Genomic DNA, 17,876 nt, shown 5'->3' with positions numbered 1-17,876 from the left:
GTAGACAGACGCTTAATGTGCACCAAATTTATGAATACGTGGGCTGTGTTCCAATACTTGCTGTGGGGGGCTAAATCAACTAAGCAGAACAGCGGACATGTTTAGTCTCGTTCTAATTGTGATGAAGCCAGCAAAATAGCTTCACAAAGACAGTATTGTATTCAAAACCATGCAGGATTTTGCTGTCCAAACAAGATGGCGGCTGTGCAGAATGCTTGAAAACTCAATGTTAAAGTCACCTGAGCACAAGAAAATTTAGCAGACTTCCATATGCTTATGTATGTGGCGTTGTGCTTTTCGGACGTTCGCACATGCAAAGTGTTCAAATACAACTATAATGCGAGCTCTTTTTCAGCTTTTTCTTCTCAATACCCCATGTCAACAAGGAAAACACGCCTAGGGTAATGCTTAGTGTAAAGTTTACAAGGAGACAGTCAAGCCTAAATATTGACCATGAAGAGCGAAGATCATTTCAGTGCCAAGTTCACTGATTGCATATTCAAATCATCATTTCGCAGCACTCTGGCAAAGCTACTATGGTCATGCAAGGAAGCTTCAAAGATGTGTTACAAGAAAAATTTGGTCAAATAGCATTGTTGGTGCTTCATAACAGCTTAGACTACTTATAATGTAACCATCTATAGTGCAGAACCAGCTATAACGTGGCCTTTTCTGACTCCCATTTACCCTCCCATAGAACTCCATGTATACTTGTACCTCTTATACTGTAGTGCAGCTGCGTGAGACAAAATACCGACTATAATGCGGCTTCCGTTGGAAAATCTCACAAAGCATGGCAGCAAGCGTGCTTCTCAACGAGGTGCGCTGGCTGATGAGAGGGGAGAGCGACGAGGACGATGCAAAGAAGGGGGAGATGTGGAGTAAGCAAACAAGGAAGGAAAAAAAAAAAAACAGCGGCAGCGTGATGGGGAGCGGGGGGGGGGGGGGGGGGTTGTGCGGTGGTTATCTAGGCGACAGAGAATCCTTTGCTCTACGGCAGCGGTGCGCACTGCTCACTGAACACGACTTTAGTTTGCGTGCGCCCGTTGCAATTCGCATCATCGTGAAGCACAGATATTGTGCGTGCGACTAACTTTTGAGGTATAACAAGCCATTCTGAATGCTCGGAAAGGCGAACACTCACTTGGCTTTGGAGGGTACAGGACACAGCTTGGAAACCTCAGCAGCTCCTTCACAGGTGCGTTCGGGCTGAGAACAGTGGCTGGCAGTATTCCGGGCCCAATTTCAGGTGGTGGTCCTAGGAAACCAAACTGTGGGCACTGCGAGGAAATGAAGCGCTTTACAGGGTTCTTGCCAGCTGTTCACTGTTTGGCATGAAATCATGTGCGATACATGTCTGTACATTTCACTTTCCCACAAAAATGTGATCAGGTGAAAATGTTGTCCAAAGTTTTTGTCCTCTCCATAGAATCTCCAAGTTGTGTAAGAAAAGAAGCAGCATGGCATTTATCGTTCAATTTACTACACTGATTTTCACAGGAGTGACAACAAGGACAACTACAAACAACTTAGTACTCTTAGTGTTGTCTTTCTTGTGACTACCAGCACAGTAAACTGAATGATGTCAGAACATACAAGTAAGCATGTTGGTAATATATATACATATACATATAAATATATATATATATATATAAACAAGCACCTGGGGTGGTCATCAACATCATGGAACACAGCAAATAAAAACGAATGAAATAAAAAAAGAGAGGGAAATAACCAAATGAACACGTGAAAATTAGAACGCATGAAAGAACCACAAGTTAAGATTTCCATTAGTCGCTTTGTCGGCGCTGCATCATGTCTTGTCCTTCCTCATCTTGTGTTTACACTGCTCTATTCTGTGAACGACATCTTACAGGCTTGCGCAAGCTGATGCCTTATGGAATGGCATTTATGTTTTTGAAAAAAATTGTCAAAGCCATTTTTTATTATTTTTAATGCTTACCTGGCTGTAGCTGGAAACCACTCCCATAAGGGCATGGTCTCCGGGCAGGCCGATAAATGGGGGCACACCCCAGGGTGCAGGACTGCCCATGAGGCTAGCCAATGAGGGGAGGCCAGTGGCTCCTTCAGCCAGACCAGCAGCAAAGCTCCCAAATGTTGCTCCCACAGGACGTCCTATACAGAGTCATGAGAATAATTTTTCATTGTGAGAGCTGATGGCTGTCATCCAGCTCCTTGGAAGTTTCCTTCACCCCAAAATAAACAAAACCAAAGCAAACATTTACGCATGGTCAAATATGGGTCATCAAAACAGAATTTAATACAAATAAAATAGTCAAGGTAACTAATCAAACATGTATGCTTTTCTATTACCTTTCAAATAGTGAAACACTCGGGCTTACAAAAGTCACCCAATGGTTCTTATAGAGCGCAGCTCTTAGGCATTTATTCTTGCATTTCTCGTCATCCCTTGGCTAACCAAGTGAATGAGCACAGCAAAGTATGAAAGAGCGAACGCGGAGCGCAGCGAAGGATGAAAGACGGCGATAGCGAAGAGAGCGCGAGGAGGAAACCGGAAGAGGAGGCTATGGCGAAAGTGTAAGAAAAGTGCACTGCCACGCAAGACAGGCTCTGCGGCGACGATGGCTAAGAGTCGTCTGTTCAGTGATGACACCAACGATACCATATATAGAAACAAAGCGCTGCATGAGCGGAGGTCTGTCTGCGGCGGCTGCTGTGAATCATGCCCACGCGCTGCCTCTCGCATCACCCGATTAGTGAGGCAGTCACGCCACACTTCGCTCTGTTTGCAACATGCCGCACGAGACCAATTGTCCGCGCCAGCCAGTATATCATGAAATGGAAAGACGTATAAAGCTGCGCTCAAATTTTGCATTAGACAGTATCATAATCGTCGGTGATTTTTCAAAAAATAATGAAGTGAAGCTGCTAAGCATACTGTGATGCGATTGCATTTCTGACTTCTAAATCAACCAGAACATAAGTTGCTATTTATTTCTATACTCACTTAAACTAACTTAGAATGAGTGAAGTTTTGAATCCATCAGAGCAGAGGTTAGTGGCATGGAAATTATAGAGTGAACTAGCACAGAAAGTTCAACATTATCATCACATCATCATCAGTTAGCAAATAACTTTAGCAGAGAGATTATAAATGCAAGTTGTCCTTAATCCTTCACATAAGCCAATGAAATAATGATGAATGAGGATACAAGAACCTTTTTTACCAACTGTCACAGAAAGGCTTCAACTTCATCATAACATCATCATCAGTTAGCAAAGAACTTTAGCAGAAAGATTATAAATACAAGAAGCTTTTTACCAACTGTCACAGAAAGGCTTCAACTTCATCATCACATCATCATCAGTTAGCAAAGAACTTTAGCAGAAAGATTATAAATGCAAGCTGTCTTTAATCCTTCACATGCGTCAAAGAAACAATGATGAGGATACAAGAAACTTTTTTACCTACAGTCACAGTATGCCCAGCTGAGGTGCTTCGATTAGCTGGACCACAATTTCTAAATTAATTGAGAGATTCAGGGCATACCAAATTGTGCAAGAAAACAAGCTGCCCTGCATTATATGTGCAAAACAGTTCCCCATGTTTTGTCACTGATTCAGCAAATAAGAGAACAGCTCTTCACTTGCTATGTAGCTTGCATGTATGTTAGGGCACAAATTAATTTTTCTCTACAATGTCTGCCACCAGGGCCGGTATTTTGTAGCGATGCCTTATGACTTATTCTATACTAGTCTTATCATCTGCCGCTCATGGCCGGCTGATCCCGTTGATAAAGCGAGCGGACCATCGCTCTGACCACGGACAAAGCGCGATAAGCGCGAAAAGGCATTATTACCAGAAAGGCATCGCTACAAAATACCGGCCCAGTGCTGTGAAAACCTTCCATATGGAAAAATTAGTGATTGCAGTTGGTCTGGAATTATTTGTGTAAAGAAAAATGAGGTTTCAGTGTCCTTTGATGATGATAAGCTGTTCAAGATGTTTATACTGATGATACTCAATGATACTCAATGTGGATTACAGTTACTTTGTACTGCTGTTGTTTGAAGCCCAAATTCTTCTATGTATTCAAATCAGATTTGCAAAACATTCTAGAACCACTAGGAAAATTCAATGCTACCTGCTTGTTTCCAACAGTGAACTGAATATGTACCTCAATACTCTATTCATTGCTTCAACCGTCAAAATATTTGCATGCCTGTACAAAGACTGCTTTTTTACAGTTTTGGTGAAGAAGGTGGGTCAGTGGATTTGGCATGTCAATACTGTTTCTCCACATTGCTAACAAATAGTTAACTGCGATCAACACAACAGATCGTGGAACTTTAATGAGCTTTTAACACACTAAATTCTGCATATTCTACAACCTCAGGATTTTTTTATCTGTACTATCAGCATAAATTCAAGGTCAAACATGTGAAAAGCAACTAGCATGCTTTGTTGCAAGTCAATCTTCACCTGCATTTGTAATGGCAACTAAATTTAGGCTCCGAGACATATATTTGAAACTACACAAGTCGTATAAACTGGCTACAGAGCGACTGCCCATTGCAATTGCATGTAACAATCCTGTTCACATTTCAGTTTCTGAATTCCTCTGGACCATTAAATGAGCAATAACTTCATAAGAATTGACAGATTATTCAAAAGTAAAGCTCTCTCATAACTCTTCCCATATAGTACAGATCAAATTCCTGCTCCTTTTAAGCGGGCTGGGTGTTCCTGTTCATCTCAGGTAAAGTACGGTTCACTGCTAAAGGGAGCACCCCAACATGCGGATCTCACTTTGCTGGTGTTCTAGCTCCAAGTTCCGGCTGAACTCAAGTCAATGAACTGTACAAGGGTGGGAAAAGATGCGGCCAGCATCATCAACCACAAATCATCTGCGAATTTAGGCAACTGTACATATTCGAGAGGGAAAAAATTTACATGTGCTCTACTCTCACATGTTTCCCTTAACACTGGACCACACTATACATAAGCTTCTGAGGACACGAGGAATTTGGCAATGTCCTGGAACATTTCGCGCTAGAACAGAATGCTTATGGCGTGAACAAATTCTGCTTTGTGAAAGAAAAGCTTTTGAATATGGGGTTGTTGTGCCAGATATGATGAAAGAAGAAAATTTACCTTTGAATAAGTTGACCTATACCAAAACTGTTGTGCAGCAGTCAACATCACCTGCATATTATTTTCCTAAAGACAAATCCAGAAGCACCGGATACAAAAAGAGGTACAGCAATACAATTTTCATTGATTGTATTCCCACTGCCACTAGTTCTCGCCACTATAGAGAGGTACATATATTTAAGTCCATGGTCATTAACCCTTTTCGTGTTGTGTTTTTTCAGAGGTGACGCACCGCCAGTGTTTCGTTTTTTTTCTTGGATATTATAAAAGGGACACAATGGTTTATTTTTGGTTATGCAGAAGGGAAAAAATGACACGGATAATGGCAAATGCTCTCTTGGTATGGTCCTAACATTCCTATGTGACGTCAGTGACATGGCTGGACAGAAATGCGAAAACGTACCAGTACGTCAGTGACACTGAAAGGATTAACTTTGGCCCACAGCAGCTTAAAGAAAAAAATGAGAACAAGGCACAAAATTGAAAGCAAAGCGCGTAAACACTGACACGTGTCATCAAGATTGAGAGGCAGCACGATAGAAGAGTGCACCATCTTCTTCTTCTCTTTCATCTCACAATTATTTTAATTATGTCACTGGAGCATAACTTGCCCAGCTGTGCTAACTACTTATGCAAAGCCCATATGCCGGTGTTTTCAACTACTGTTTGGAGCCAATGATATCTGTAGCACTCAAATGTAGAAGCATTTAAAGATTGTAGGCAAAGAAAACAGATATACTAAACTGTCAGCTTAAAATATATTCATGCCGCAATGATAAAGACAGAATTTCTTTTAATATATATCGAGAACGTTATTAGTAATTTTATTGTTTGCATCCTAAAATATAGTTCATATTGTGGAGCATCTTTAGGACATACCAGTCAGTAAAAACATGTGTAAAATATACATAAACGAAACGCTCCTCATAACGTACGTACGTCTGCTATCAGTATGTTGCACTTTAATCAAACCGACGGAAAAAGAAGAGGAACGAAGAATGCACACAAGGGGGAATTGACCAAATTTACTCACAGCGGTGCAACGTCAATCGGACACGAGTGCTGATCGCGCTTATGCACATGAACAAAAAGGCAATAAGAAAGCACGCGAACTACTGTGCGCGGACACCACCTGGCGACCTCGTAAACAACACGCGCACGGCACGATGCGGACGACTGCAGCTCATGACTACGGTTAAAGCGATCGAAACTCTCCGCCGAGTGTAGAAGTATCGCGCTCTTTATACCTCCGTTATCCGCGGTCTCGGTTGGGTCGTGACACCAGCATGCATACGCTGTAAACAGGCAGGTTTTCGCACGCATTTTCTGACACGTAATCGAGAAAAAAAATGCATTTGCGTGTTTGGCAGCTAAGGCTCTCAAGCGAGGAATAGAGCCGCCTTTGAACTTGATAGAGACACCGCGTGCGTAAACATGTCAGGCTCACCGAGCCCTTCGGGGGCCACAGTGGTCTTGATTCGTGCCGCAAACTCCAGCGGCGCATCGTTTGTGGCCGGATCCACCGTACTTGAAGGCAGGACCGGGGATCCCCCGCACACCGCCGCTGCTGCCGCCGACATCATCTATAAACAGATATTCAGTAGGCTATTTTAGTGGGGATGGGAAGAAGTGGGGGGTGCGCTCAGCGGGCCGAAAGCCTTTTGTCATCTGCGGACGCATCAGTGCGGGTCAGCGCAGCTTACCTCTATGCGTCTATCAGGCACAACGCAGCGGTTACTCGCGAACGCTTCTAATTCGTGGACCCATCAGAGAGCATGCGAGCGCCTGAAGGTGTTTTCTTGCTTGATCAATATCACTTATGCCAGCAGACGATCAAACGAAGTTGAAAACTAAACTCCCGCAGGAAGCACATCCGATACGCTGGTGTGACCGGCTGCCGCGTGGGAGCGCGCTCTACCACCCAATTTTATTTTAAGAGATTTTTTGAACATAATAAAGCAAACAAAACTGCTGGAAAGTTATTTCGATAAGGCCACAATACATGCATAATATCTTTATGGTATAAATTACTTAATAACGAGCTTGCATTTATTTTAAGATTCGCTGCGCTAAGGGCAGCCCATCGACCAATCAGCTAAGCACACGATATTTTTGTGTACAAGCAGTCGACATCGACTCGAGCGATGAGCTGTACTTGCGCTCGGGCAGCGGGATAGAAATTATGGTCTAGTATTTATTTTAATAAATTGTATCCTCCGCGCTCGCTACGGCCAAAATGACAGGCTATCCTTCGGCGTACCAGCTCGTCTCCTACCTGTACGTTCTCGCCTGGACGACGAGACGACTGATCGGCAAGTATTTTTTTCCCGTGCAGTGTGGTGGTCCACCATCCTTACAATCGGATCGCACGCTTTGCAGGCCGGCGCTTGCCTTGGAAGGAAGCTAGCTTGCGCGTTCAACTCATTTTGGCGTTCGTCTCTGCTTCTGCAACATCGGACGTCTTTCTTCTGTGGCATCGTCGCGGGTTGAACTGTGTGTTTAGAAGTGTACGTGATAGCGTCTCATCAATCGTGCCGCAGCGTGCGTCTCGTACTACATTTACGGTACGTGACAAACGATAGGCGGCGAAGTTGTTGCATCACCGCGTGCGCGCGCCGTGAATTGGGACGTCCGACACTTTCGCCGGACCTGATCGCCTTGGAGAGAGTTCGTTTAGGTGCACGTGTTTTAATATGCGAGATTACGGGTATACGGAATCTAGGTGGCATGTGCTTGCGTGATCCCGTGGGCTTTGCCCGCGAGGCGCTTTCAGCTGACTCGGCCCATTGATTGTGCTTTTCAATTCTTTACATGCCGCACAGGTGTTGCGGGCATCACGCAGGCAGAGATTGAGGGGCATCTTGAGATGGGACGACAACTCATGTCCAAGGGCCAGTACGCGGACGCTTTGTCTCATTACCACGCTGCCATCGGTAAGTTATCGTGGCGCACAAGCGCTGCGTCTATAGCATGGTGTATACGTTGATCCTGTCTACGTTACGATGTTGATCCTGTCTACGTTACGATATCGTCTTGATGATACCGGTGCGGACAGTTCGTTCCTGCCGTGCGCCCACTGATGGCCGAGACACGGTTTCTGTTGTCTCAACGCATTTTTACATATCGGCCACACTTACAGCTTTGCTGAGCTTGGTGGCGCACCTCCTTATCAGATGCTTGGTCACCCTAAAAGATGATGATGTGTGGCAAGATATGCATTAACTTGTAGCAGATTGTCTTCTGCCGTCCTCAAGGTGTCGTTTAAACAGTGTTTCCCTAGAATAAAAACAAAAAATAATCTAAATTACACTTTTGGGAATCCAACTTGTTCAAACCACTTTATAACCATAGTTACCAAGTTTTGAATAGGCAGCAGTTTGTCATATTACGTATCATTAAATTGTTGTGCTGCAGTCATGCTATTTGAGGGAGTCCATGTGTGTTTCAAGCTTTCATGGCACCAAAATATTGTCAGCAAATTTAATTGTGATATCCAATGAACACTGCTTTGTAAGAACAAATTATTTTGCTATGGAGAGGACGGGCGCATCGATTACATTGCATTATAGTACAGTAATTAAGCCAACTTGAATACTACAGTTCTGAAACTTGTCAGTCCATAACAGCTGTAATAATGCTTGCCTTTTGTTCTTTGTGCGAGTATAGGCTATGACTTTTAATGCTGCGCATGTGCAGACTTCCTGATGATGGATTGGTAACATCTGTGGACGTGGTAATGCTGATGTGTCATTACTGAAACATGACTACTGGCATTTTGACCAGTGCTCGCTATTTGCTTAGCCACAGATTCCTTAACGAAAAGCAAGCAGTTGGTGTCATGTCATACTTTTTTCAGGGGTTTGTTGTTTGCTAACTTTAGAGGTCCTCTAACCCTTCATTTCCAGGTGACCTATTCGGCCATGTTGTTTTTCTGAACATTTAGGCTTAGATTACTCTGCTTATCATCATTCTTATTGCAGATGCGGATCCTGATAACTACCTAACTTATTACAAGCGCGCTACAGCTTACCTGGGGCTGGGCAAGTCCAAGTCGGCACTTGAAGACCTCAATGAGGTCATTGCCTTGAAGCCAGACTTTCTTGCTGTGAGTATCTAGCTGCATAGCATTAAATATGTAAACTCCCTGTTTATAGACAGTGTTCCGCACTGGCTGTTGTACAATGCACATTTAAATTGAACATTTTGTTTTCTCTCTCTTTGTGTACGACACGTAGGCAAGGCATCAAAGGGGTACAGTGCTCCTCAAGCAAGGGAATCTAGAGGAGGCCCACATCGACTTCGAGTGGGTGGTAAGTGCAGTTATTTTTCTTTTCTTTTTTTGTGTTCTCCCATTCCTTCTGAAGGATAGGCAGCAGCTTTAGTAAAAGTGGACGAAAGGAAGGCAGGCATGTGCAAGTGCCTATGTTAATTTTGTTTGGGAGTGTTTCTGATGGGGATTGGTTTCCTGATGCATGGCAAGTTATGAATAAATCTTGTAACACGCCATTGTGCTTTAGGCTTGCAGCCATTTCTTGCAATTCATGCTGGAGCTTAGCATATGCTACAGCTTCATAATCTGACCTAATCTCTAATAAATAAAGTGTTCTTGTCACACTGTAATTTCTGTATGTATTTTGCCTATGCTGTAGCACACGTCTGAAGTGATGGACTTAGAGACCTCCTGCGCAATAGAACTTTGTGCTGAGAAGTGCTGCACACTACATCATGCAGGCATATTTTCTGATAGGCCAGTTCGTATGAACTTTACCTCAGTGCACAGGTCTACAATTTTGTGTTTCTTTTCGCTACATCTCTGATTGTGTTTCTTTGAAGTTACAGTACACATTACAGCTAGTGTGTCATGGGGTCACGTAGCTACTTGTATAACGTGTCCTTTTAACAGCGAAGCTGTTAAAGCTGGAGGAGAAACGTCCAAAATCCACAGAAAACTCCGCGCCGTTGCCTAGCAACAAACAAGCCACAGCTGCGCACCACCTGGCCCAACCTCGCCTAGCCGCACATGCGCCGAAGCAGTAACAATGACGTCACCTTGCGTTGCCTAGTAACCGCCGGCGCAGATGCGCGCTTGCTTCGCCCGACACAGACACGGCTCCGCCGAGGCGGTTGCGCTATTGCGCATGTGCTGTGACGTCATCCCGGTGTGTCATCTGCTGCGCGCCACCCGTACACTGTGCATAGCTTTCACCGCACTTCCCCTACATCTTTTCGGACTGCAAGTGCTTCACGAGGCGTTCCCTGATGCCACGGACCACGAGTAAATGCTTATACACTTTGTATAACTTAGCATCACTTGGCATTACTTCGTATAACTTAGCATCACTTCGTATAGCCACGACGAGCTAGGAACCGATCAGCTCCACTGTGTCTTTAGCCTTGCGCCACTAGTACAAGCTACTCCGAAATTTTTTTACTGAAAATGCATTACTTTATTCTGCTGGCCTGTTGGAGCTGTGTTATGTTTCTAGGCTCACAGTGTAACTTTACTTTAAACAGTTGTAGAATGTATCGTTCCATTGACAAGCAACCAGTCAGTCTGAAGGAAAATAGTCCAGAACATACATTATTTAAAAATGAACACAGTGCACTCCACATGATAGGGTACACCTCTCACTGCTAGTGTCTGCACTTAATGTTCCTAATGCACATAGTGTGCAAGCTAGTGTCTGCATTTAATGTTCAAGTCTTAAACTGAGCAATGTATTGTGGCCACTTTGTGCTATCTGATGTTGCAATGTTTAGAGGCAGATGGGTGTGTGGGCATAATCATCTTAGCACAAGCAGTGGCAATATCAACGCTTGGTACTTTTTATGCTGTGGTGGCGAGTTTGTCTAAAAAAAAATTTCAGGAGACAAGCTAGTTGGAGCAGTTTCTTTCACACATAAGTTTTTTTACATCCTTCACTCTGAGCATCATAAAGCAACTACTAGTTTATGTTAGAAGGCCTGCATACACATCATTGTCATTGTCGTCATGGACTTCGTGCATACTAGCTTGGTGCTCACATATTGGCCTGGTGTTTCATGCTTTCTCATTTTTTATGTGACAATGGCTAGCTTATGCATGAAGGGCAGCACACGGCAAGTTAAAGCAATGATAGACCTAGTCTGCTCAAAGGAATAGTCATCTTAAGCATTCAGAGACACCAAATTACTCCACATTGTGTCATAGTTCCAGACATGTTCTCGGAAGCTGTAGCTTTAGTGCTTGTCATTAGAGTGGGAAAATTAAGATCGCAGATGAAAGTTCTGGCATTGCTTTGATGGTCTGGCACCGTTTCCTGCAGCTACGACTAGACCCAAACAATGTCGAGGCACATCGGGCGTACATGGCCATTGAACCTCTGAAGCAAGACATTCGTGTCGCACAGGAGATGATTCATGACCGAAACTACGTGGGGGCTATTGAAGTGCTCACCAGGGTGATTGCAGTAAGTGATTGCTTGTTCTTGGGTGCCTTTCTCGCGTAACACAATGCAACTTGATCATTGTGCTTATTTGCCCCCTAATACCTCTATTTTCTTTTTCACTGTGAGTAGCTGTACCAACTTATCAATGTAGTTATTGCATTGCTGTGAACAAAAGCTGTCACTTGTGAGAGATTTCAGTTGCAGTGATGCTTCTGAGAAACATTACATTGGAAACTATTTGCTTGGAAGCCTGTAGATAATTTATTTATCCATGGACCCCTGGCAGCCTAGCTCCGGGCACCAACAGCCTTAACCGCTGGGCAAATAAAGTTTATTCCTATCCTCCTTGTGGCCAAATTGGCATTTGTTATCTAAAACATTGTGATCTCTCACAAGTCTCTTGATTCTAAGTGTACTTGAAAAAGATATTGTGAGCACGTTCTATACACGATGACAACTTTCTGTGGCAGCACAGGCAAAGCTATGCGCATGTGCACAGCTTCTGCTCTTGTATTACTATGCCAAGTAGAGCCGACATTTTGCTAGCGACGTCAGTTTCATTTTTACCAGCGTAGCACATGAGCCTTTTTTATTGAAATGTTTTCATGTGAGTGAGCTCGGTGTATCATTACTCTCTGTGAAATAGTGCCAAGGTAAATCAGATATGTATATTGTTTTCCAAAAGCGAACATAAATATTCATATAATTTGTTAATGCTACACTGAAGGAACAAATAGCTGAGCCTATTTCCAAAATGCATTACCTCTAGATGACTTCTTATCTTACGCTAAGCCGCACACTATTGAACTAAATGTCCAAATGCACAAAATGTACTGTAATGATGTTATACGGCAAGTGATATTTGGTATTCTGAATGAGTGTAGCAAGCGCTTTTATTGAAGCAAACATTTTTATTGTGAAAAACCATGGACCATCCAGGAACTGGGCGATCAAAAATCCTACGTAAAGGAAAACACACATTTCACAAATTCCATGGCATACGTCATCAGTGTTCACGGTAGTTCACTTGGAGATACAATAACTTTCACGAGATGTCATGGCGGTGGGCAGAAAACCTGTTAGCGTCCACAGGCAGCAGCATTCCTTGCGCAGGCCAAGCACGCTGTTTTCGCACAGTAGAAGAAACACTGTAGCTCACATAATAGACATCAATGCGCATGTTGCTACAGGTGGAACTTTGCAAAGGTGACTGTATCTGCGAAGTTGAACGCTGTCATCGCGGAGTGCCAGGAATGCTCTCACTCATACACACTGATGCCTTTGGTGCTACACTGCTACATGCGAAGTCTCCCGAAAGTAATTATATTCGCGGCAGTGAACGACCTAGAATACTGACACTGTATGCCATGGAAATATTGAAATGCACGTTTTCTTATGCTCTACTTCTAATTGTGCAATTGTGTTTCCATGCCTGGTAGACTTGCCGTACAGGGACAGGTTGTCGATGTTGAGGTAGCCATCTCCTGCGCATCGGACCAGCGATGCACTTGTGCTAGTGGTGTTAGCTTCACATCACACATCTCCCACTCGCTCCAACCCAGTGACGCCATCTTTGTTTACCGAACAAGGAAAACCAGGCATGGACAACATAAAGCCACAAAACTAGGAACAGCATGAAATGCAATGCTTTTTCTTAAGCAAGCTTCTTATTTGTTATGAAATAAATCTTGCAACAAAAAAGTGTTAATTGGTACATTTTGTTTTGCACTGCATAGCTTCCAGTTGCTTACATTCGCAGACTACAGAAAAATTTGCAGTAAAAAAGTGTGTGCTTTGGCTCCTTATCTTTGGCTACACTGCCACAGTAAGTTGGCACCCGGTAGAAATGCCACTTGAAGGCTTCATACTTTTTTTCAGTGTTTACCGACTAGGACAGAGCTGTGTTTCTAGAAGAAAACTTACGGGTGGTCTCATCTGTGTTTGTTTTAGACCTGATTAGCATAAATCTATTAGATGGTTGGCTGTGTCTTGAGATGGACATGCTTAAGAGGGCGATGTGTTGATGTGTCTTCTCACTCTTCACTCTTATGGTCACCTTCTAGGAGTGCCCGTGGGATGTGACTCTTCGCGAGATGCGTGCACAGTGTTATGAAAACCTTGGGGACCTGATAAATGCCATCACAGACCTGCGGCCCACAACGAAGATGGTGCCAGACAACACTGTTGGCTTCTTGAAACTTAGCAAGCTGTACTACAAGATGGGAGACGCTGACGAGTCTCTTAAGTGAGTGAATTTTCATATACTCCTTGTCTTAATTTCCCCACAAGCTTGCCTTTAAGACAGATCGCAAGGGTCTTAAACAGGCTTGAATTGCATGCAGTCTAAGCATCCACAGAACTACTAAAGTTGAAAGTTTTCTCTCGGTGCTCTTGCATGTCATACCCTTCCTTGTGCTCGTATTCTCACCTACATTTGTGAATTGCTTTCTCAGCATTTTATGGAGATGTATCAGTGCATTGTAGCCTCGCATCGCAGAAGCACTCTTTGCTTCTTGTTGTGATCCTGACACTTCCATGTGCCACCTCCCGCTAACCGCTGGCAGAGCCTTCTATAGCAGAGGCTGCGACCATAAAAACTACAGTGGGCAGCAAGCTTGATCTCGCTGACACTACCTGTAAAAGTAACAGACAGTAAATTAATCTCCAATCCTTCCTTGGTATTCTGGTGGCTTTTCTCAAGCTTCGCTGAATAACTAACGAAGCATCTAGCGTAATTTGCTTACTGTAACGGGAATGTGAATGTTGTGTAGTTCAAAGGAGGTGTGCAGTTAAGCAATGGTTAGTTATTTGGGCTAATTATATCCCTTCTTCATGTTGGTTGTGCACAGCAGCTTCATTAACTTTTCACTTGCTCCCCCTCATTGACACATTCTGTTTTTTTCGTTGTCTAATCCAGTGTCATTCGAGAGTGCCTCAAGCTGGACCCAGACCACAAGGACTGCTTCTCACACTACAAGAAGGTGAAGAAGCTGGCAGCGCAACTGCGTAGCATCCAGGAGCTGATTGGGCAGGGCAGCTTTGACGACTGCGTTGAGAAGGGAAAGGCGGCACTGCGCACCGAGCCTGACGTGGCCCAGATAGTGCAGCACGTCAAGGGGCGCCTCTGTCACTGCCACAGCAAGGCGGGCCATACCAGTGAGGCCGTTGAGGCCTGCTCTGATGCCCTGCGCCTGAACCCAGAGGACACACGGGCCCTTTGCGACCGAGCAGAAGCCTACTTGGCGGACGGGCAATATGACCGCGGTCAGTGGCCCTCTCATTTCTTACGCAGACTAGTGAAAAGAATTTTAAGTGCTGAATGACAACTATTGTGCTTCATGTTGGGAATTACAATCAGCAACCAATTTTTTGGACATGCCTGATAATTCGGATGGCTTTGTGGCACCACCACGTACCCAATAGAGCCAATTTAAAATAATGTCTAAAATTTTGACACGTCTGAAACATGTCAAGCAGCATTTCTTTTCAAAGAAAATGATATGCAACTTAGGCAGCTGTGTGGTTTCAACTGTTTAAATGCAGCTTAGAAACAGAAGTCAAAATAATTGGAAGATAATTTATCTTAATAGGTACTTCATGTCTGAAGCAATTGTGGGTTCATCTTTGATATCGGAAAGCATATGTCACATTTTAAGAACACACTCCAAGGAGAAGCTTTCAGAGTAGTAGCAGCTGCCTCTGAATACACAATTGTGAGGCAGATGCCGTCCCAAAATGATGCATTAGACATCATGTGCTCCTCTAGGCCATTGCTTCACTGGTACGCATTGTACATAAACAGCGTACTATATTCTCAAGCATTATGTGAATGTCATGTGCATCTGTGGGTAGGTATAGAGTATGATTTTGAGCTCCCTATTCCACGCAGCATCCCATGACTTTCAGCAAGCAGCTAACATGGACGAGAACTCGTGTGGACCTGAGGGCCTCAAGCGTGCTCAACGGCTCGAAAAGCAGTCGCACAAACGCGACTACTACAAGATTCTCGGGGTGAAGCGCTCGGCGCAGAAGCGGGAGATCCTGAAGGCCTATCGAAAGTTGGCCCAAAAGTGGCACCCGGACAACTACCAAGGCGATTCCAAGAAGGAGGCGGAAAAGAAGTTCATTGACATTGCAGCGGCGAAGGAGGTGCTCACTGACCCTGGTCAGTGTTTTTCCCCTTTCCTCCATTGCTCTTTTGTGAGAGGGCCATCATGCTGGTGTCATGCACACCAAAAGTAAATGGAATGCATTTCTCAAGTTTGAGTACTTGAGTGGGAGCCCCACTTCTATGTCAGAACAATATTCTTCTTGCGATTGTTTCCTTGTGGAAATGTTTGAGGATTCTTTTGTTGTATGTGCACAATTGTTGGCTCTTGCCTGCTGGTAAATACGTCTGTCCATTGCAAACTGTAGCCTTATTAGTAGAATATACAAACTGAAAAGTTGTGAAGGCAAAAACAAAACACATGGGCGTGTCTTTGTGCACTAGTGTACATGGTGCATTGATGCTTTCTCTTTGGGGTAGGCGTTGCATTTTGAGTGCAAAGCAAGAAAAGCTGACATGTCATTCGTGACTTAAATGTTCTCGTATGAAGCATGTTTAATTCACCACAACCAACTAGTATTCTTGTTTTCATAGTGTTTAAACTGGTATGACTCTATTCAAATTCCGCTTGGTTGCAGCAGGACAAACAAACCACACAATAAATGGCGAAAAAGTGCATATATGTTAAAAGCATCTTCCACTGGGGAAGGACTGTTGGGTGCAACCCTCCGAGCCATTTATAATTTTGATGCCATTCAAGAAAGTGCAAGAAGCATCATTGTTTCAGTTATATCTTTGTTTCTCATAACTGCATTCCCTTTTCACATTCGAAAGTGGGCTTTTCTTTTTTCTTCTCTCATAATTCATCAGTATAGCACACAGAAAATGCTGGGCCTGTAGCCAAGGCTAGGGGAGACCCATTGTGTACAAAATGTGTTGCATCATCACGGAACAATGGAATGTAACATGCACTATGAATGTCGTGAAAAGGACATATTAAAGACACGTGCTGCTTTGTCCACCTTAGCATTGTGTTTCACTCATCTTTCTTCGTATATTTTACATTGTCTTCGTTGTAATTTGCATTATAGCATTGTTGTCCCCCCCCCCCTTTTTTTTTTCTTGCATTACAGAAAAGAGGAAACAATTTGACAATGGTGAGGATCCCCTGGATCCAGAGTCTCAGCAAGGCAAGGGCTTCAACCCCTTCCAGGGTTTCAACCCCTTTGGCAGTGGCTCAGGCGGTGGCTTCACCTACAAGTTTGTCTTCAACTGAGACCTGACAGTGCTACAGGAGAGAAAAAAAACACGTTTTTCAGTGTTGTGCGTGTATATGACCTCTTCAAGGTGCGGCGTACATGCAACGGTGATACTAGGGAGAGAAGTACTACAGCGAAAAGAAAAACAAACCTGGATTTGCAGACCGGTCGTGTCATAGACTGGCGCACACTGGAAAGGGCAACAAGTGTACAGACTGTGCTGCTCACTTCGCACTTTAAAAAACGAAGAAAACACCAGTGAATCCACAAAATTCCCGCAAGAGACGGAGGGAAAGTGTCAAGTGCCACCATCGCAGCAATGTTGTCCTTCCAAGCTGTTCATTTTGTAAATTTCTTTTAGTTCCGTGGGAACACGTTGCCATGCCACAAGTAAGGCTTTTGAGAAGTCCAGTGGCCTGTGTACAGTTAGATCTAATTAAATTTAAGACATATTAGTCGCTGTGCTTTATAATAAAGCAAGTTGACGTCACTTATACTCATTGTTGCTATGACTGCCTTGTCTGAGCTGTCAGTGTGTGGATGCATTTTTGCCTTGCTATACCAAACACAGCTATTAGAAGTATTTGTATAACTCCAACCAATAGCCATGAGAAAGTCATGTTACACAGACATCTGTGAAAAAAAAAATAGAACTTTAATTCAAAAGCGAGTTGGTTTCATTGTGGGTAATTGAAGCAGTTGGCTGTGCTTGGTTACTGTAAGTTGTCGCTCTGGCACATTCCACTTAAGAGTGGGTTCTGTGCATGTTTGGAGGAGGAACCATTTGACTCCTCTCACAAAATTTGTTCGGGCACACTTGAATGCAGAAACGTTTGTCATCTCTTGTATGTGCACACAGGCACTGGCAGATACACAGGGAGGAACTGCCCCCCCACTCCTGAGAATGTCAGTCGGCACTTTAGCAGTGACAATACTAAGCCTGCAGCTACCCCTCCCTCTTCCTTCGTTCTTTTTCTATACAGCCTCGTATTGTGGTATTTTTT

General features: G+C 43.8%; 4 protein-coding genes across 5 annotated transcripts in view; 3 read left to right on the top strand and 1 right to left on the bottom strand.

Moving 5' to 3' along the window:
- LOC119442146 (ecto-NOX disulfide-thiol exchanger 2) overlaps positions 1-6,998 on the bottom strand; it is a 28,112-nt gene extending 21,114 nt beyond the window's left edge. For both annotated transcript variants that reach the window (XM_037706899.2, XM_037706898.2), the window contains exons 1-4: positions 6,841-6,998; positions 6,585-6,720; positions 1,964-2,136; positions 1,145-1,280 (exon numbers count right to left, since the gene is read on the bottom strand). In XM_037706899.2, the coding sequence (XP_037562827.1) occupies positions 1,145-1,280; positions 1,964-2,136; positions 6,585-6,720 (445 nt within the window). In that variant the 5' untranslated portion in view covers positions 6,841-6,998. The remainder of the gene's footprint in view (positions 1-1,144; positions 1,281-1,963; positions 2,137-6,584; positions 6,721-6,840) is intronic.
- Positions 1-17,876, top strand: part of LOC119440572 (collagen alpha-1(VII) chain) — a 267,441-nt gene that overhangs the window by 170,681 nt on the left and 78,884 nt on the right. The gene's annotated exons all lie outside the window — the stretch shown is intronic.
- LOC119442148 (dnaJ homolog subfamily C member 3) lies at positions 7,247-17,366 on the top strand. The gene is made up of 9 exons (XM_037706901.2): positions 7,247-7,449; positions 7,960-8,070; positions 9,118-9,242; positions 9,373-9,447; positions 11,443-11,586; positions 13,629-13,810; positions 14,483-14,829; positions 15,455-15,730; positions 16,747-17,366. The coding sequence occupies exons 1-9, from the start codon at positions 7,374-7,376 to the stop codon at positions 16,887-16,889; spliced, it is 1,479 nt and encodes a 492-aa protein (XP_037562829.1). The 5' UTR covers positions 7,247-7,373; the 3' UTR covers positions 16,890-17,366.
- Positions 13,945-17,876, top strand: part of LOC119442145 (cAMP-regulated phosphoprotein 19) — a 44,309-nt gene continuing 40,377 nt past the window's right edge. The window contains exon 1 of the mRNA XM_037706897.2: positions 13,945-13,950. The gene's annotated coding sequence lies outside the window, so the exon portion shown is untranslated. The remainder of the gene's footprint in view (positions 13,951-17,876) is intronic.

The sequence above is a fragment of the Dermacentor silvarum genome, chromosome 2 (genome assembly GCF_013339745.2).
Source record: "Dermacentor silvarum isolate Dsil-2018 chromosome 2, BIME_Dsil_1.4, whole genome shotgun sequence".
Lineage (NCBI taxonomy): Eukaryota > Metazoa > Arthropoda > Arachnida > Ixodida > Ixodidae > Dermacentor > Dermacentor silvarum.
This window is presented reverse-complemented; position numbering and strand designations above follow the sequence as displayed.